Source organism: Grampus griseus (assembly GCF_964374135.1).
Source record: "Grampus griseus genome assembly, chromosome: 20".
In the NCBI taxonomy this organism is placed as follows: domain Eukaryota; kingdom Metazoa; phylum Chordata; class Mammalia; order Artiodactyla; family Delphinidae; genus Grampus; species Grampus griseus.
The window spans coordinates 16,284,162-16,304,671 of NC_139014.1; the positions used below are offsets into that span (position 1 = coordinate 16,284,162).

Sequence of the window (20,510 nt, forward strand, 5' to 3'; positions counted from 1 at the left end):
GGGAGCTGCTGCCTTAAGAGAGGCAGTATACTGTCGTGTTCCGAGCTCGCCACCCAGACAGCCTGGGTTCGAATCCTGCCATCAGCTGCCACTAGCTTTGTGTGTGAACCTGGATGAGTCCCACGACTTCTCAGCTTCCTTATCTGCAAAGACAGAAATGGTGCTAACAAGGGTTCCTACCTCAATGGTTGAGTGGCATTTTTAGCTGACGTATACAGGGTGCTTGGAGCTCTACCTGGCATGTGGTGTGAGCTGTTATTCTTACCATTATTGTCTTGGAGCTATATTTCTATAACCTTACCTAAGACTCAGAACATGTCGCTTGTCGCTATCATAGGGGGCCCTGGCGGGGATTCCGGGAGGCATCCCCTTGGCTCAAGCTCCCCTTTGAATCCCATAGGTGGGGCAGGAGCCTGGAGTCCTTCCCAGGCCGAGTCATAGAGGGAGCAGGCTTACAGGAGGCGATCCTGCAAGAAAACAGGCCCAACAAGCCGCGAGTCGTTGCCAGGGAGGAGGCGACTTCCTTGTCTTTAATTGCTGAGCTGAGCAGTCCTCCTGGAGAGTCATGGGAAAATGGATATTTTGGGAAATGTTTCCCATTCCTTTGAAGATCAGATGCAGTGGGAAGGAGGCCATTAAGGGGAAGGCGTAGAGGTCCTGGCAGCACCTCGTCGGTAATGAATTAAAGAGCGCCTAATGATAAGGTACGATTCTGCGTTCCCAGTCGCTACTGATTACACGGGTGTTCCTCGTCATTCTGGCACTGGGGGCACCTGGAAAGGGCAGTCTTCCAGCCCTGCCCCCACGTCAAGTAACCATCACCTCTTCCATCTCCCCTCCTGGGATCACAGAGGGGAGCGCAAGGGAGCCGAGAGAGCACCTCACCCAAACCTCCCACCACCCATCCTGCAGGTGGAGAAACTGAGGCCCGGGAAGAGCCAGTGCAGAGGGTTCCTTAACCAGCGTACAGGTGGAGCTGGGACTAGAACCCAAGACTCCTGGCTTCCACTTATGGCAGGGCTGCCCAATTGAGTTATATGTGCCCAGGCACTAAAGGTTTATCTGGGGCACATCAAGTCACCTTTGGGGACAAGAGTGGGGGTAGTTCATGGGGAGTGGCCGGGACCGGCTGCAAAGGTAGGCAGGACTGTAGCTAGCGGGTGGACTTGACCATGGGGGCAACGGGGACCCACAGAAGGGCTGACTCCAAGCAAGGGTGTGACAGGGTCAGATGAGAAACTAGGGTTGGAGATTGGGGTACCCTGGACCGGGGCAGTGGCATTGGGGATGGAGGGCAGGGAGGGTCAGACATGAGACTCACTTTGGAGGTGGAAGTGACAGGACCTGGTGCTCTGGTGAGGGGACTTGGGGGGGTTCCTCCTGGAAGCAGCCCTCCCGTGCCCCAGCAAGCACCAGCCCTAACGCTGCCTTTCTCTGGGGAGCTGAGGGGAACAGCCGGAGGGCTCTGGCTCCCCAGTTCCGGCGCTGCCTCCAAGCCTGTGACCTTGGGCATTTTTAGCCTCTTTGCCTGCATTTCCAACTACGATGGGCCCAAGTTAGAGGCTGGCAGGATACACAAACTCTCCTTTAGGTCCTTCTGCCCTTCCTCCTACTTGCATTCTCCCCACACCTCCTCCAGGCTTTCTTCTCCTCCTGGTGTCCAGGGTGCAGTTGCAGACACACGAAACTGCATGGTCTGGCTCTTCCAGCCTCCCGCCCAGTCCCAACACCTCCCCAGGGCCCTCCCACCCCTCCTTGGCTGTGGCCCCCAACCCGAACCCCATTAATCCAGCTGGGAAAAAAAAAAAGAGAGGGGCAGGAGAAGGAACTTGGGAGTTCTGAGCTGGACAGAGTCTTAAGAAGCCACGTCATCGAGCCTTCTCCATCCTCAGAGGAGGGGCCAGAGGGCCATAAGAGAGGAAAATTGTGTTGAAGGTCACAATTGGTGTCTGCGGTCCCCCTCTGTCACCTCTTGGGGGGCTCTGAGCTCAGGCCCACCAGATCCCAAGGGCCCACCCAAGGAACCCCCCACCCTCCCCTCAGACAGCTCAGGGCCCCTGGCCTGCAGCTGTTGCCTCTTGATAAGCAGGGGCTGTGAGGCACTGACAGGGGAGAGCAAATTAATTCTGAGGGTGACAGGTGGCATAGCAAGAAGCCGCAAAGCCTGGAGGTGGAGGCTCAGGGCCCCAGGGGAGCAGGGTGTTTACACGGGGATCAAGTATCTGAACAAACCCTGCCCGGGGCAGTCATCTCCCACCCCCACCCCACCTGTGGGCCTACATGCAAGGACAAGCCCCCTGCCTACGGATCTAAAACTCTGAGTCCCCCCGTCTCGTGGCTGGAGGGCCCTGGATAGGCCTGGTATCCTCTCTGAGCAAAGTTAGGGCTTTCTGATGATTTCTGCCCTACCTCATGGCTCATGCCAACGTTAACCCAGTTTGTCAACTGCAGAAGAAAGTGTCAGACAGACCCGGATGCAAATTCCAGCTTCACCTCTTACCAGCTGCTGACCTTGGGCAACTTCCCTAACCTCTCTGAGCCTCGGAGGCCTTAGTTATATAACACAGTCACATGTAGCATCTTCCAGGGTATCATGAGCATCAGTAGTAACGAGCAGAATACCCAGCAGAGCACAGAGCTGGCCACTGGTCAATGGCGGTTGTACCCATGAATGGCATTATTATTACTGTCATTGTCATTATTATTTTCCCCACCTCCAACAAGTCCCAAGCTCTCCCCATCCTGTCCCACCTCCCAGGAGATGGTCTGCCCTCCACGGGCTCCCTTACTTGTGGTGTTGTAGCGGACACCGTAGAAATAGGCAGGGCAGGGTCGAACCACCAGCTGCCCTGCGGGGCTCTGGGGCCAGCAGGTGCCAATGAGGTCCACGGATGCGTTGCACTGCAGTCCTGGGGGCAGAGACAGCTGGTGAGGCAGAGTAACATCCCCTCTGCAGTGTCCCACCCCCTCCCCACTGGGCCACATTCACAAGCCATCTGGGGACAGAACAGGAGCAATGACCCCAGTGCAGAGATGAGCTCCTTTTCTGAAGAGGAGACACCAGGGAAAGGAATCTGAATTTGATGCTATGGCACTAGGGAGACAATGTGGGTTCCAGAGCAGAGGAGGAACAGAGATGGCTGGAGGTGGTGTTAAAAGCTGAGATCCTGGCTGGCATTTAGAGGAAGGCTGGACGTGCTCCAGGTCCTCTGCTCTGCAGCCTGAGGACACTTCTCTTGGCCCTTTACTTGGACCGCAGCTCTTAGAATTCACAGCATGGGACTTTCCTGGTGGCGCAGTGGTTAAGAATTCGCCTGCCAGTGCAGGGGACATGAGTTCAATCCCTGGTCCGGGAAGATCCCACATGCCGTGAAGCAACTAAGCCCATGCGCCACAACTACTGAGCCTGCAATCTAGAGCCCACGAGCCACAACTACTGAGCCTGCATGCCACAACTACTGAAGCCCGCGTGCTCTAGGGCCTGAGTGCCACAACTGCTGAAGCCTGCGTGCCTAGAGCCCGTGCTCCGCAGCAAGAGAAGCCACCACAATGAGAAGCCCACGCACTGAAACAAAGAGTAGCCCCCACTCGCCGCAACTAGAGAAAGCCTGCGTGCAGCAATGAAGACCCAACGCAGCCAAAATAATAAATAAATAAATAAATAAATAAATAAGAAAAAGAAAAAACCCACATTTAATATTAAAAAAAAAAAAAAAAAAGAATTCACAGCCTGGAATGGCTCGGAAGAGACCCAGCCAACCCCTGACCCAGTTCCCTCACATGTTTCTAGAACCAAACCACATCTGCTCTGGACCTGCAGGGAGGAACCAGCTAAAGGAAGCTGGCCCACCTTCCAGCTCACCTGATAACCACTTTTACGGAACATTCGTGCTCTGGTCTGTGCTGGGACCTAGGAGAGGACTGACTGAGAAGGGGACCATGGAGAAAAAAGGGAGGGAGACACCACGTGGGGGAGTGGAAAGGAATCAGTAATCTGGAACCCTGGCTTCAGACTGGTCTCTGCTACTCATTTGCTGTGTGACTGTAGGCAAGTCTCTTGCCTTCTCTGAGCCTTAGTTTTTTATCGATAATGAAGTAGTTGGATCTGATCAGAAATTCTTAATCTCAGTCCACTGGAAGCTTTAAGGGTTCATAGAGACTTTGAAATTAAATGAAAAATTTGTTCTATACATGCAGTTGGGAAAGGCACCATGGCTTTCATTAGATTCTCAAAGGGGTCTGTGACTCAGAAAAGGATGTAAACAACTGGACTAGAGAGAGGATGTCAAAATCCCCTTCCAAATGTTTGCCCTTAATTAAGAGCTTTTTTGTGGAGCGTGCGTGTGCGTGTGTGTGTGTGTGTGTGTGTGTGTGTGTGTGTGTGTGTGTGTGTTGGAGCAGAGCTGAAGCCACAGTAACACTTCTGGGAAGGTGGGGCGGTTTTTGGTCTCCAATGGGTGGGGGCTGGGCTGAGGACAGTCCTGGCATCCCTCCTGATGCTGCTCCTTCTTTCTTTGACTTTCCATGCCCCTCTCCTCTCAAGGCTGGCACACCAGTCCTGTGGAGACCCAGTGTGTCCATCACGATGGGAGAGGTTAATAACCTGAGACTGGCCATAGAGTGTACAGACAAGCCAGGGAGAGCCACGAGCCAATGAAGGGGTGGCATCTTCAGTCCAGGGCATCAGCAGCTGCTAAGCCCTGGCTGGGGCCCGCCTGCCATCTCCCCCCAGCTGAGCCTGTGCCCAGTCTGTCAGGAAACAGCATTGGGTTAGACTGGCATCCCTTACTTGCTGGATGCAGGGCAGTGCTGAGCAACACTTGTACCAAATTCTGGTTTTTCTTTCTAATCAAAGCTATTCATAGGATGTGTGTGCAAATCTGGGCTCAAGGGCCAAAGGCTTCGAGGCTAAGTGGTTTAATTGAAAGAGAAAGAAATCTGGATTGGGGCTTAATGGACACGAGGAGTCGGCCAGCTAGGCAGCAGGGGTGGGCCAAGCCCTGGTGCTGTACCACAGTGGAGCCCCCACGAATGACATCACAGAGAGGTGATGGGGGTAGGGGAGTGAGGAAATCAGGTTGAGATTTTAATCTGCCATGGGTCATGCCAGTCGTGCTGAGCCTGGAGGAGGGGAGAAACGGAGGCATGTGGCTGTCAGGAGGGAGGGATAGTATTACGGACCGTGCTCTGCTTCTCCAAAGGCCTTCTTCATGTATTTTGTTTGCTCCTCATTCACCCTGCAATGTCATTATTCCCCCTTTTTTTTTTTTTAATTTACAGATTCATTATTCCCTTTTTACAGATGAGGAAACTGAGGCCCAGGGAAGTAAGTGACTTGCCCAGGGTCGTGAGTCAATGAGTGAAAGAACTAAGACTCATAACCAGGTGTTTGGGACTCTAAATCAAGGGTTCTTTCTATTACAGCACATTGCTTGCCAATACAGGGAGGAGAACAGTCAAAGAGGCAGCAGGGAAAGGGGGCAGTATTTACTGAGGGCTGACTGTGTGCCAGGCACCTGCCAGGCGCTTTACATATACCATGTGACTTCATAACCTTCCTCAGTAGGTTGTTCATTCACTCACTCATTCACATTATCTCCTGAGCTAGGCACTGGGAGATTAAATGGAATGTCACAAGTGGTACCTGGAACTTGCCTAAGGCCCACTCTCAGTGTAGCATCCGCCCTCTCTCCCCTGCCCTGGAGAGTTCCCTAGAGTCCCTTCAGAAAAGAACAGAGGGCAGGGCAGGACTGGGCACCAACTACAGCCAAGACCAGGCCACAGCCAAGGCAGGGACCGGCTGCTGAGCCAATGGCCCTCCTGGTCTCAAGGACCAGGTACCAGCCAATGCCCAGAGGCCTGACCCCACCCACGGCCGGTCGGGGATATGCAGGTGGGAATGGGCAGGGTAGAGCTTTCTGCCTCTAGTCCGTGGTACAGATTAGGATTCCATACCACCTACTATGGGTCTCACACCATCTGCCAATGTGGGTGCTAATTCTCCCTGTTTTACAGATAGGAAAACTGAGGCCGAGCAAATTGCTTATCCTTAGTCGCATAGACATTAAGAGGCAGAAGTGGGTTTTGACGCCTGCCCAGGGCTCTTCCCACTGCACCACAGCGGTCCCCAGTCTGGGCAACTGGCCTTCTCAGCATTTGGGTGCACTGGTCTCTGTGACCTGGGTTCCTCCGGTAGTGCCTCCCTCTCTCCCTTCCTCCCGTCCCTCGACGCTCACAGGAGGCTGCGTGGAGGTGGTGCGGGGGAACACTGCATCAGACATGACCTTTACGTGAAGAGCCCAGAAAATCCTGGAGGGAATGAAAGTCTTGGTGCGAGACGGGAAGAAAGGGAAAGAGAGGCTGCAAGAATGGAGAAGAGAAACTAAATGCAAGCGGCCAGGGGACAACACTGCCCCTCCCTCCGAAAGAAAAGGCCACTGCGCGCTGGCCTGGGCTCCAGAGACTGGGTGGGCGGGGTCCGAGGGAGAGAAGAGCCAAGCAGGGGTGCGGCCAGAGGCACAGGGCCAATCAGGAGTGGCGACCGGGCTACGACGCGCAAATACAGGCTAGAAAGTTCTAAGCGGAATTGGCCTCTTGGTTTTAGGGAGTAGACGGACAAGAGAGAGGTAGGGAGGGAAAAGAGGAGGAAAGGAAGGGTGTGCAGGATTTGGGGGGCCGGGGGAAGCGGCCTTTGTTGAACACTGCTCTGTACCAGGCAATGTGGAGGGCACTTGAGGAAATTCATGCCGCCCATTCAATTCACCCCATCCCTCTTTGAGGAGAAGAAAAGCAGGGAGGGGACAAGGGGAGAGGGGGAGAGAGGAAACAGAAGACAAAGGACACTGAGAATAAGACAGGGAGAAGCAGACAGAAAGCCAGGAGAACAAGGTACAGAGAAAAATAATTTCACAGGTGCTGTGGGTGGGGAGGGACTGGATTTCCTAGTTGGGAAGGGGAGAAGGAAGAAAAGGAAGTCCTGGTGTCACTCAGCATGGGGGCTATAAGGACCTAGAGGTCAGGGCTGTTGGACTGCGATTCCCCAGGTCCCACTGATACAAATGTGCAGTCTCTCCTGCTCTCCTGGGGGCTATGTTCCCCCTTGGGTAGCATAGTTCTGGGCTGAGAAGCACTTTGGACCAGAGTAAACCAGCCTTGCAAATAGCCAGGTAGACTTACCAGCCAGCAGCACGAAGCCTGAGTTACTATTAGGACCCAACTCCTCCCCGTGCAGACCCGTCACCAGGATCCCCTCCTGCTCAGCGAAGTAATAGGTGGGGAGAAATAAAGACTTTGCTCTTTATTCAACAAGTTTTACTGACCACCTAAAAAATGTTTTAGGAGCTGAGGATACAGTAATGAATAAAATAAATGCCCTGCTGTCAGAAATAGAGACACAGATGTAGAGAACAAACGTACGGACACCAAGGGTGGAAAGCGGGGGTGGGGGGGTGGGATGAACTGGGAGACTGGGATTGACATATATACACTAATGTCGAAAATAGATAACTAATAGGAACCTGCCGTATAAAAAAAAATGCCCTGCTGTCAGTCTACGGGGTTGGGGGTTGGGGTTGTGTGTGCAGACAGACAGACGTACCTGTTAACCAGTGAGAGATGCTATGGAGAAAAAACAAGCAGGGTAAGGAGATAAAGACTGACAGGAGTGCTATTTTAATTTGGTCCTAATACTTAGGCAGAGACCCAATGGAAGTGAGAGAGGTAACTGTGTGCCTACCTGGGGGAAGAGGGTTCTGGAGGGGACAGCAGCTACAAAGGCCCTCAGGCAGGTGTGTGCTCAGTGTGTCTGAGGCAGTAACATTCCTGTCGCTTGGTGGCTCACCCCCCTCACTCATGGGGCAGCTAGATCCCCACAGAGTTTCTTCTGGGGCTGGGGTGGGTGCAGCCAAAAGTAACCCATAAAACTGGTCCTGTATCTTCCTCCTTCCCCACACATGCGCAACGCAGATGCATGGGGGCCGACACTCCAGGTGTTCATGGGAGCACTGTGGTCAGCCCGCCCCAGATCCCTGCGAATGGAGGGAAGAGGAGAGAGGAACAGTAGGAAGGGCTCTCACCTGCCTCTGAAAAACACCTGCTGAGTCAGAGTCCTGGGGGGACTGCTTTAATGAACAGAAAAGAACCCTTTGAGGGTAGTTTCTTCCCCCAAATAGATGATATAGTTCCCTTCCCATCAGGCTCAGGGTCCAAATGTACTCAGCAGATCTTTCCATAGCAGATAACTTCCAAGAAAGGTTGGAACCTGGTTCCTGTCCCCAGTTGTGTCGGGTCTCCCATCGGGGGCTTCTGAATGAACTAGGGTAGGTGGGCACGTGGCAGCAGCCCTGCAGCTGGGAAGCCCATCCCCCTGTTTGGTTTAAGCCGAGGGGGGAGACTTAGCCAAGGCTGCGCCAAGGGGCCCAAGGGCAGCCTCTGAAACACACATGCCTGCTCATTCCAGGAAGGTGCTGCTGGGATGAATGGGCAGGGGCTCTGCCTGGGTCACCTGGCATAGAGAGGCCAGGCAGACAGTCCTGCTCTTTGCTCAGCCACTTTGTCATTGGACTGTCTTCTCCTTGGCTGGGCAGAAAAGAACCTTTGTAGGGTGTGTGATTCATCAGGACAAGTGGGTGGGAGCCTCCCGTCCTGTGGGTCTATGGGCACTTCAGTGTTGCACCTAGTACGGTGTCAGGCACATACTAGGTTCTGAGGAATACTGGGAGCTGTGTGTAAACCCAGTATAGGTATGGGAAACTGCAGGGGCGTCTCTGCACCCCTGGAGGACTGACCATAGTGGGCCCTGGGTACTGCGACTTTCCAGGTGACCACATACATGGTGGCGGGAAAGTCCAGAATCAGGCCATTTGATTCAAATCTTGGGGCTGCTGCTTAGTAACCACGTGCACTTGAGCAAATTACGTATCGTCTCTGAGCTGTACGCTTCTCTTCTGTAAGATGATGATAAAAATAATTCCTGGGCTTCCCTGGTGGCGCAGTGGTTGAGAGTCCGCCTGCCGATGCAGGGGACACGGGTTCGTGCCCCAGTCCGGGAAGATCCCACATGCTGCGGAGCGGCTGGGCTCGTGAGCCACGGCCGCTGAGCCTGTGCGTCCGGAGCCTGTGCTCCGCAACGGGAGAGGCCACAACAGTGAGAGGCCTGCGTACCGCAAAAATAAAATAAAATAAAATTCCTAACAGTATTGTTTGATGACTGAATGAGATTAAAGCACTTAGAATGGTGTCTAACATACAATAGGCACTAAGTAAACATTAGTTGTTATTATTAGTTATTACATTAATTATTATAATCATTCATGACCTTCAGACAGGAGATGACCCTGGGTCCTTGTCAGTGCTACGATTCCATTTATCTCTGATGTCATGGGTCAATAATTCTATTACTTTCTGGCATCGTCATATTCATGCCATGATTTTATGAGTTGTCAGGTCTGTGATCTGCCACAGGATGGAGCCTCAGCCCTGGGGACCCACCTTCTCCCTGCTCCTGGCATGTGAGAGGCCCCCCAAAGGCCCCAGCTCAGTGCCAGCCACCCCGGCCAGACGCCCATCCATCTGTCTCAGTCCCTCCACCCCACCCTCACCATCTGTCCCTACCAGTGCCCATCAGTCTGGGTAGGTCTTAGCGTTGGAGACAAACAGCCCATTTTCAGAGGCTGCTGTGGAGGGTGATGGATTGCGTGCCCTGAAGCCAGGCAGGCTGGGCTGGGCTGGGGGTAGGGGCACAGAGTACAAGTCATCGGGAAATGAACGACATTCATCACGGCCTGCTGCCTCCAAGGACAGGTGACACCTTCGTGGGCTCAGGGATGTCACTGCGCAGGAGCACAATAAGCGAGTCAGTGGAGACTGACCTGGCCGCCGTGCAAGGGGCTGGGATCGGGGGTAGCTTCTTCTCAGGCCAGGCCTCCGAGCAGGTCTCTTCCCTCCCGGTCTTTCTCCAGACTCTTGCTCAAGAACTTTCTGTTCCTCATGGCCCAGCTTAGCCAACTTTGCAGGCAGATGCTCTGGGCTCCCAGGACCTCCCCAGGCTTACTGCTCTCCCCTCCCGACCCCTCCCCTGTTCTTCCACCAAACCCACCTGCTAGTCCTCAGTCAACTCTAGCTTCGGCTCAGAGCATTGGCTCTTCTCTGCCAGTCCCTGCTCAGAGTCTCTCAGAGACTCACCTTGAAGCCTCTTCCTTCAGGAAGGCTTCCTGGATTCACACCACCCCGATCTAACCTCCCTGCCACCTCCATTGTAGTGAGCACTTCATGGCAAGTGCCTGCCCCTCATTGCAGCTACACAGTAAGCACTTTAAAAGCCTGCTCTTACCAACAATAATAAATAATACTCAGTAGTGGTATGCACTCTACAGTTTGTGAAATATTGCCATTAAACATAGTGCATTTAATCATAACAGATCCTTGAGGCAGGTGTCAGCCCTACTCTATAACTGCAAAGTGAGGCTCAAGGGAGTCAAAGGCGCACTCATCCCTGTGGCTGTCGGTGGGGGGCCCTAGGGCACACAGGACAAGACTGAGCGCCACTATGAGCATGGGAACCCAGTCGGTGCTCCAGCTCTGGTGCTCATTCTCTCGCCCCCCAACCCCCACCCTACTGAGGGAACAGCAGGCCAGGGGGCAGCTGCCTGGAGCTGTGGAAGCCTCCTCTCCCCGCAGGCCCAGGTTCAGAAACTCCCTGCTTCCCTGCTAGCACGTGGTGGCCATTTCTCCAACAGCACGGGCCTTGCGCCTCATAGCACGTGTGTCTATGCACTTGACTCCCGTACCGGACTGTGAGCTCCTCTTTGTTCTCCCAGGGAACATGGGGCCCGGCGCACAGTAGGTGCTCAGTTAATGAGTTGGATTGAATCAAGGAGAGAGACCTGCAGAGGAAAATGAATCACCAAAGAACAAGCCTCTCAAAGACCCTCAGGTGCACCTCTCCACCTTTGCTGGGCAGCAGCATCCCCGGGACCCTGGGTAAAGGGACCAGGATGAGGGTTCAAGGACCACACCCCAGATTAGAAAAGGCATGGCCTGAGGAGCCCAAAAACCGAATTCTCCCACGCCTCAGTTTCCTCATCTGTACAAATATCTCATCTTAAACTCTTGTGAGGATGAAATAAGATTATTATACAAAAGCACTTTGTAAATGGTGAAGTTATACAAGTATTAGTAATATTTGCAGTTAAGCAGTATTTTCTATCGAGGAGGGGTAGAGCACGGTGCTAAAGAACGTATCTGGGAGCCAGGCTTCCTGGGCTCAAATCAGCTCCAGCACTTACTAGTTCTGCTCTGTGCCTCAGTTTCCTTATGTGTAAAAGGAAGATAACAGCACCTGCCTCAGGAGGTCGTAAAAACTCGGTGAATATACAGATGGTCGCCGACTTACGATGGTTCGACTTTAATGATTTTTCGACTGTACAATGGCTTGACAGCAATATGCATTCTGTACAAACCACACTTCAGATTTTGAATTTTGACCTTTTCCCAGGCTAGTAATATGTGGTACAATCCTCTCTCGTGATGCTGGCAGCGGCAGCTGCAGCAACTCCCAGTCAGCCACGCGATCATGGGAGTAAACAGCTGACACACTGACAACCACTCTGTACCCAGACGACCATTCCGTTTTTCACTTTCAGTACACTATTCAATAAATTACAAGAGATGTTCAACACTTATAAAATAGGCTTTGTGTTAGATGATTTTGCCCGACTGTAGCTAATGTAAGTGTTCTGAGCATTTCAAAGTAGGCTAGTCTACGCTATGCTGATCGGTAGGTTAGGTGTATTCAATGACTTTTTGACTTACGATATTTTCAATTTATGATAAGTTTATCTGGACGTAACCCCATTGTAAGTCAAGGAAGAGCTGTATCTCAAATACCTCGGACAGTGCCCCACACAGAGCGCCCTACATATTATGCTTCAGGCATTTTTAGCAGCAGCAAACAGCAGGTTTCCTTCCTCACTGATGCCTGAGTCAGCCCAGCCCTCCGCTCTGTTGGTTCTCACGGCTGCAAGGGCTGGGGCGACTTCCCCTGTGGTCCACCCCAAAGCAGGGAGGATAGCTACTTGGCACGCTTGCCCCGAGCCCCTCTGTGCCCCTGGCTGATGCTGTCACCTAGTCGCAGCTCTCTCTCCCACCACACTTACACCCACCTTCAGGACCCCGCTCCACACAGCACTCCGTGGATAGACGATGGATTGCTTGCAGCCCCAGAGGGGAAATCTCTCTGCTGTTCCTGCCCCAGGGCATGGCTCTGTGTGCAGGCTCTGGGAGCCCTGGGGGTGGGGGGGTGGGGACCTGGAATCTTGCAGGAGGCAGATGGGGGTGCTCACCAGAGATGTTGCCGGCCAGGGATAGGCTCTCGCAGTGCTGGTCCTGGAGGGAGGCGGAGATGGAGTGCAGCCCCAGGAGGAGAAGGGCCTGTGGGCACAGGGAGGTGACGGACACAGTTAGACTGTGTCATGAGCTGTCTGGCCTGGAGCTCTCTTGCCCCCTTCATACGCGTCTCATTCCAGACACACACCCCTCCCCCACCGGCCCAGCCTCCCTTCCCCCCTCCTCCGTGTCCTCTCTGCCTACGAGGTCTGGGGCTGCCCTGCTCTCTGAGGGGCCTGAAAGGGAGGCAGGTGACAGCAGGAGCCCAGGTTCCCAGGACAGAGGGGAACTTTCTCCCTGAGGGCTGGGGGCCTCCAGAGCGGCTCTGCCTGAGCAAGCCACCTCCATCCTCACGGGGTCTCAAGGGTGGTACAGGCGTGTCCCGACACACCCACACCCACACCCTCCCACCTGCCCCCCCCCCGAGCACCCCTCACCCGCATGGGCTCACAGAAGACCCCCATTGGTGAGCCTCCCTCCCTCCCCAGCTGCAGGAGCTCAGGCCCTGTGGTTTAATGAGCTGCCTCCCGGGCCCTCATCCCCACCCAGCTAATTACTGGTCACTACAGATCGTGCCTCACCATTTCCCAAGTCATTTTATATCCGCGACGGTACTTCATTCTCTGTGGGGCTGGCTGTCCCTGATGAGGAAGCTGAGGCCCAGAGAGGTGAAGGGATAAATGTGTCTGGAAAGATGCCTGCCCTAATCCAGGGAGAATCTTTGCCTCTTACCCTCCCTGGGGACTCTGTGTCACTCTGATTCCAAAATTTCAGCCCACCTGGGGAGAGTAGCATGGGTCTCACACCTAGAGGGCTGCCCACTTCTTCAACTAACACCCGCACATAATCATTGTGTCCCCTCCCTTAAGGTCAACACCTTCCCTGTGGATTTAGAGTCAAAAGAGACCTGGCATCCAGCCCCAGTTTCACTGTGTTGCCATGGGCAGGTTACTTGACCTCTCTGTGCCTCGATTTCCTCACCTGTAAAGACGGGTGTAATAGCCGCCCCACCACCACTCCGCCAGGCTTACAGGACGCAGTGTAAGTAGAAGTCCTCTGTGAGCAGCACAGCTTGATCCAAGATGGGAGGGATTTTGTTTTGTTCATTGCATTCTAATTTGCTGAATGTATTAACGAGTTACATTGTGTTTCAGGTCTACAAGAGGCACTCAATAGGTCATGCTGATTGATTTGAACTTGGTGACTCTTATTTAGTCAGGGGTTGGTGGCGAGGTATTGTTTCCCTTGGGATTTGATTTGTGAAGGGCTAAGGAGCGTGTGGGGGGTTGGGGTAGTGGAGGATTGTAACCGGCCCCCCCTCCAGTTGTCAGGACATGAGAGCCCAAGGACCAGCAGAGCCCTGTCTCCCTGACCTCATGGGAGGCTGCTCTCCGCATCACCACCCCTGTTCCTCTGCTCTTCCTTCCTGGGGTCCCCTCGCCGGGACCATCTCCTCTCCTCCCCACTGCCCCCCAACCTGCCATGGTATCTCAGCACCAGCCCATTTCCAAACAGTTCTGCAAAATTCACTGCAGAGCTTCAGACAGGGACACTTCGATCTGGAAGCAGCCTTAGCCATTTCACAGGGGAAAATGAGCTCGTGAGAGAGGTAGCGACTTGTCCGAGTCCCACGTGAGCAAGTTTCTAATTTAGAGTAGAGCCAGGGTGGTGGCCAACACGAGCAGCACACGTTCGCAGCCCTCATTTGCAGACCTCAACCGCAGGGCCAGGACTAGGGTGAGGAGACCAAGGCATTCACCTCCAGTGCAAAATTTAAGGGGGGGGGGGGCACCAGAAAACATAGTAGTCAAGATACATAATATTTTAATGCAATATTTTTTTAAACTCTAAATTAATGCAAAAAAAGTCCATGATGAACAACATATCAAAAGTTTTTTTTAAAAAGCCAGGATCACTAACAGTGCTGGGCCATACTGGAGCCTCGGGTAGAAGGAAAAATCAGTAATAATATTAAAATATGATTTATCTTGACACTGCACTTTGGGGCAGCTCTTTCAATTCCATGCTTGAGAAAAGTGCCTCACTTGCCTCACCCAAGTCCTGACCCTGTTGCTCCCGTACCTTCTTCCCAAACTGGCCTCCACCCTGCGCCCAGACCCTCACGACCTGTGCCACCCACCTGCCCACTCCCGCCGTCTGATGACAAAGACAGACCCTGCTCCCCGCTCTCCCACCCAAGATGGACTCGAATGCTCCCCACTCCTGGTCAGGATCTGTTCCACCCACACCTCCTGTAGGAAGCCCCCCTTGACCCCGATGACTCCCCCACGTTGTCCCCTCAGTGCTGTGCCCGAGTCCGCAGCGGGTTCGTTTATCCCCTCGCTGGCACACTCCTCCTGTCACATCATAGGGGTCTTTCTGCTCCGGGCCAAGCTCCAGGCTCCGAGGTCCACCCCCCGGCCCTGTACCCCCATCCCGTGCCCAGCGCTTGGCCTCAGCCCACGGCGCTGGGGTCAGCTAACTCGCTCCTGGGACTCGGGAGTGCTTAGAACAAACCCATTCATCTCTCTGGCCCCAAGGAACTTCCAACACTTTATTAATCACTAATTAAACTTCACTGTCCCCGGAGAGATGGCGAAATATCTTTACCCTCCTTTTCCACTTCAGAACGCAGAAGCGGAGAGAGGAGGAAGCCACCAGGCCTGCCACTGGCTCCTGCACGCCGAGCGGAGAGCTGTGTCCTCGCTGACAGACCTGCTGCTCGGCTCAGCACTGGCAGCGGGGACCCAGCTCTGAGCTGTCCCCAGAGAGGGCCAGTCAGCTGGGATGGCCAGAGGCCTCTTCTAGAAGGGGACGAGAGACCCCCACCCACGGCTTGCCACCCACCCCTGCCTCTGCCACCTCCCAGCACAGACACACGTGTACACACACAGCGTGGAAATGGGGCTCCCAGAGGCAGCTCAGCCTCAGGCAAATTAAAGGCACCGGTAACACCAGACGTGAAAATGTCAGCCCTGCTGCCTGGCATTCCATCGCTGTCCTTCTAAGCCTGAAGCTGTGCTTTGTGTTTCGGTCTTTCCCGTTCTCCTTGAAAGCACACCACGTTTTATTCACGCTGAATTACTTGTTGCTTCCCCAGCACGTGGGGTCCTGCTGGTGTCTGCACACTTTTGCCCCCTCATCACCCTGGCCCACCTGGTGAAGTCTGCAGTCCTCAAACGCCAGGTCCAGAGCCCCTCCCCGCGGCAGCACCTTCCCCGACCCTCCAAAGCAAAGCAACTCGGTCCCTCGTCAATGTGCCCAGGTCCCCTCCGTACATGCTCTAGACCCTGGCAATCAGAGAATTCAGACTAGTCCCAAATGCACGGAATTGCCTCAGTGCAATGCACTTACGCCCCAGGGTTCTAATTAGATGGCAAATACACCAGCCAGAAGGTCTTAGCCTCGCCTCTGAATGTCCTGGGGTTCACAGAGGAGCAGGGCGCGTGCAGATTCATCATGAATCCAAAGCAAATGCCACGGGATGGAGCCTGTCCTTGGCTGGCTAACTGTAACCCTGACCCTTACCTCTCCTTGGATGTGCTGGTTCACAAAGTCATTTTCTCCCAATAGAGGGCCGGTTTTGCACTATGCACAGAAAAACGTTTCTTAAAATTCCCAAACCAATCTCTCCCCTCAGGAAATGTTGGCTCTGTACAGAATCTGGGCCTGTGACACCTCTGGCTCTGCGGAAGGGTTTGTCAAGGCTCCTGGCTTATTCCTGAATCACAGTTTCATGAAAAGTCCAGAGTTTTCCTGTGTATTTCCTTCTACCGTACGTTGATCTCCTCTTCAACTTTCACTAGTTTTCCAACTCCAGCAACAGGAGAGTATTGCACTGTAGGGACAAGCCCCCGAAGTTTCAAGGTTGTTGTCTGTGTTCTGCTAAAGCTGTGAATTCTTACTCTGGTGTCTACAAATACGAGGCAGGGGAGGGGATGAAACCCTGTAATTTAATGCAGAATGTTGCGTGTAATGCTGGCCATTTTCCTGGGGAGGGTGAAGAGCTTCCTTCGCTCTGTGGTGAGGTCTAGCACTCCAAAAAATATGGCTGGAGCATGTGGTGAGTAGGGTCACATCAGAGGCCTGGGCTTCACCAAACTGGACATGTCATCCTCTCTCAAAGTAAACCAAAAGTGGTTTTGACCTAAGAATCGCCACTTTCTTGGACCCCTCTGTCATCAGCCCTAGCCGCTGGCTCTCCTTTCAGAACCGTTTTTGACAAACCAAGCTCTCAGGACTTGGTGAGGTGGAGAGAAAACCAAAATGGGACTGAGGATCTGAAGCTGGCAGGCGCTAGGCTCACTCAGGAGGTAGAGCCTCACTTCTGTGTGCCAGCCTGGCAGCCCCGAGGCCCCCAAATAAAACCCGCACCTCAGCTGCAAATCTCTCCCCTTGCCAGAGAGCCAAAGCCGGAATGTTACCTCTGAGAAGGTCAAGGGCGTGCTGTGGCTCGATCACAGCATCGCATAAACTGACCGTCCTGGGACCCAGGGGTCGCTGACACGGAAGGGGCACTGTGCTGCGGAAAGCACACAGAGCAAGTTCCATGCTCCCCATTTTACAGGGGTTTTATAGTTGAGGTGCCCAAGGTCACGGAACTGTTTTTAGCAGCTGAGTGGAGACTAGGGCCCAGGAAGCAGGCGATCAGGTCTGTCTTTCAAGTGGATGAAGGACGGAGGGGGATGGATCAGGGCAGGGCAGGGGAAGAAGCGATGGGCAGAGAGGGAGGGAAGGGCGCAGGAGCCACGGAGAGGGCGGGGTGGGCGGGCCGGACCGTGACAGCTGCCTGCCGGCTCCAGGCTGCTCCAGCAGCCGTACATGCCCCCACCCCCCGGCCAGCACACAGCGTGGCTAGAATTGAAGCTGCCATCCCCATTCCCAGTGTGACTTTGGCATAAAGGTTAATCACACCCAGAAAATGCTTATTAGAGTCCATAAATAACTACGTTGCTGAAGCTCAGTTTGGTCTTTAAGGCACAGAAGTGCAATTTCCTTTGATGGGATGGTCTGGTAATTAACCTTTCAGCAAGAATCCTGAAGGGCCACTGGAGGCACCAGGGGCCGCGCTCATCTCCCCAGATTCATGAGGAGCAAAGAGACGGGGGCCTGCCTTCCCTCCCCTACACAACACCTTCTGATGCTCAGCCTGGGAGGGCCCTCAGAGGCCCCAAGAAAACCCTCCCTAGGAGCCAGGGACTGAGCTGGCCCTCGGGCAGAACCACAGCTGCAGCATTTGCGAGCGATCTTTCAGCAAGATTCCTCCCCCTTCTGCTGAGTTCTGAGCCCCATCCTGCTACTACTAACTGTGTGACTTTGGGCGAGTCACCTGGCCCCTCTGGGCAATGTGATCTTTCTTTCCTGCATCACAGGGACGCAGCTCACCTGGGGAGGGGGGAGAAAAGGAGGAAGATGCTTTCTGAAATTTAAAGTCTTCTAGAAGCGCCCATGGGGTCACTATCATGACTTGGTCACTCTGGGCCCTTGAATCTTCCTTGGTTACAGAGAGGGTTGGACTAGAGCAGGCTGGTCCTGGTGTTCCTTCCAGGCCCCGGGGAGTGGGGCTGCAGCAGGACCAGGGCCTTCTGCTTCACTCTGTCAGACTGTTCTGCCTTCTCTGTAAGCTTTCCTTTGAAAAGGGATTTTTCAGCTTAGAAGGAAAGTTGTTTTGATTTTTGTCTCTTGTTTTTTTAAACCACCAGATTAAGTGATCTCACTGAGCCCCTTGCTGAACTGGGATTCTACATTCAAGGAGTCCAGGACTCCTTGATTTGGAAAAAAGGAGAAGAACTCAGAAGAGGCAGGGAAGGATGCACAGACACACACACACACACACACACACACACACACACACTAAAAGGAGAATGGCAAGGCAAGGTGTTGTTGAGCACAGGCGGACCATGGGATTACAGGAGGGCTCAGCACAAGGGGATGGTGTGGGCAGGCTTCCTGGGGGAGGTGAGTTTGAGAATGGCAGAGTGGGCACAGACTGTAAGAAGGAAAGAGAGGGCTTTCCAGGCAAGGGGAGGGTCCTGAGCTTGAGGAGACTGGCCAGGCCATCTGCGGAAGGGCCCAGACACCGGGCTGCGGTGGGTCCTTCAGGCCTGGAGTGCCAACGTGGATTCCAGAGCATCAGTTTGTCACAGCCGGTCAGTTCACCATTTGTAGGTATGGAAACGGGCCCAGAAAGGGGAAGTGAGACCTCGGAGGCACCGGCTCAGTGGAGGAACTTCAGTAGCTGGGGATGAACCTGAGCCTGGCTGCCTTCCCTGGCCCACGAGACTGTGGCAGATTCTGACTTGGAGCACAGAGAGGCCCCCCAGCTCCCCAGTGAAGCCAAGATTGCAACCCTCCCTGGGAGGCAAGACCCCCAGTGGACACTGCCGTCTGCTGGCCGAGGAAGGAAGGCCCACTCCTCTTGGGTCCTGGGGTCCCCTGGCTCCACAACCCGAATATCTGACCATCCTGAGTCTGCTTTGCTCTGGGCCGTGGCTTTTTTTCCCAGCTTTATTGAGATGTAATTGACGTATAACATTGTATAAGTTTAAGGTGTACAACATAATGATTTTATACATGTATATATCGCAAAAAAATTTCCATGATCAGATTAGTTAATACATGCATCATCTCACGTAATTACAATTGTGTGTGTGTGTGTGTGTGTGTGCGCGCGCGTGTGTGTTGGGAACTATTAAGATCTACTCTCTTTGTAACTTTCAAATATATAACACAGTATCGTTAACTATAGTCACCATGCTGTCCATCATACCCGCAGAATGTATTCATTCATAATTGGAAGCTTGTACCTTTGACCACCTTCACCCATTCCCACACCTCCGCTCCACTCCTGGTGGCCACCAATCTGTTCTGTTTCTCTGAGTTCGACTTTTTATTTATTTGCCTCTCACTGTCGCGGCCTCTCTTGTTGTGGAGCACAGGCTCCAGACGCGCAGGCTCAGTAGTTGTGGCTCACGGGCCTAGTTGCTCCGCGGCACGTGGGATCTTCCCAGACCAGGGCTCGAACCCGTGTCCCCTGCACTGGCAGGCGGATTCTCAACCACTGCGCCACCAGGGAAGCCCTCGACTTTTTTAGATTCCACGTATATAAGTGAGATCATATGGTATTTGTCTTTCTCTGTCTCACTTATTTCACTCAGCATAATGCCCTCAAGCTTCATCCATGTTGTCACACATGGCGGGATTTCCTTCCCTTTTATGGCAGAATAATATTCCATTGTATGGACTGACATGTATACACTATTGATACTATGTATAAAATAGATAACGAATGAGAACCTACTGTTTAGCACAGGGAACTCTACTCAGTGCTCTGTGGCGACCTAAATGGGAAGGAAATCCAAAAAAAGAGGGCGTATATGTATACATAGAGCTGATTCACTTTGCTGCGCAGTAGAGACTAACACAACATTGTAAAGCAACTAGACTCCAATTTAAAAAAAAAACTCTGTTGTACGTATATACCACATTTTCTTTATCTATTCATCCATTTATAGACACTTAGGTTGTTTCCACAGCTTGGCTATTGTATACAATGCTGCAATGAACACGGGGATGCAGCTATCTCTTCAAGGTAATAATCTCATTTCCTTTGGATACATACCCAGAAGTGCAATTGCTGTAACATATGGCAGTCTATTTTTAACTTTTTGAGTAAACTCCATACTATTTTCCACAGTGGCTGCACCAATTTACATTCTCACCAACCGTGAACAAGGGTTCCCTTTTCTCCACATCCTCCCTGCCGCTTGTCTCGGCTTTTTTATAATAACCATTCTAACAGATGTGAGGTGACATCTTATTGTGTTTCTTACTTGCATTTCCCAGATTTAATTGGATTATTTGTGGGGCTTGTTTTTGTTTTTGGGTTTTTTTTTTTTTTTTTACTATTGAGTTGTATGAGTTCCTTATATATTTTGGATAGTGACCCTTTATCAGAGATGTGGTTTTCAAGGTATAGCCTGTTCTAAGCAAAGCCAAGAGAAAAAAAATCTAAATATGAAAAAGAAGAGGGATCATAAATCAAGATTTCTTTAGAAAGCTGGCTCCCCATTGGATTTAAAAATGGGGATCTGGTTTGCAGAAATAAAACATATGCGATCAACTCT

At 52.8% G+C, this 20,510-nt stretch overlaps 1 protein-coding gene across 1 annotated transcript in view; it reads right to left on the bottom strand.

The window, feature by feature from the left end:
* CRHR1 (corticotropin releasing hormone receptor 1) overlaps positions 1 to 20,510 on the bottom strand; it is a 50,541-nt gene that overhangs the window by 14,788 nt on the left and 15,243 nt on the right. The window contains exons 2-3 of the mRNA XM_082678280.1: positions 12,342 to 12,429; positions 2,790 to 2,909 (exon numbers count right to left, since the gene is read on the bottom strand). Of these exons, the coding sequence (XP_082534406.1) occupies positions 2,790 to 2,909; positions 12,342 to 12,429 (208 nt within the window). The remainder of the gene's footprint in view (positions 1 to 2,789; positions 2,910 to 12,341; positions 12,430 to 20,510) is intronic.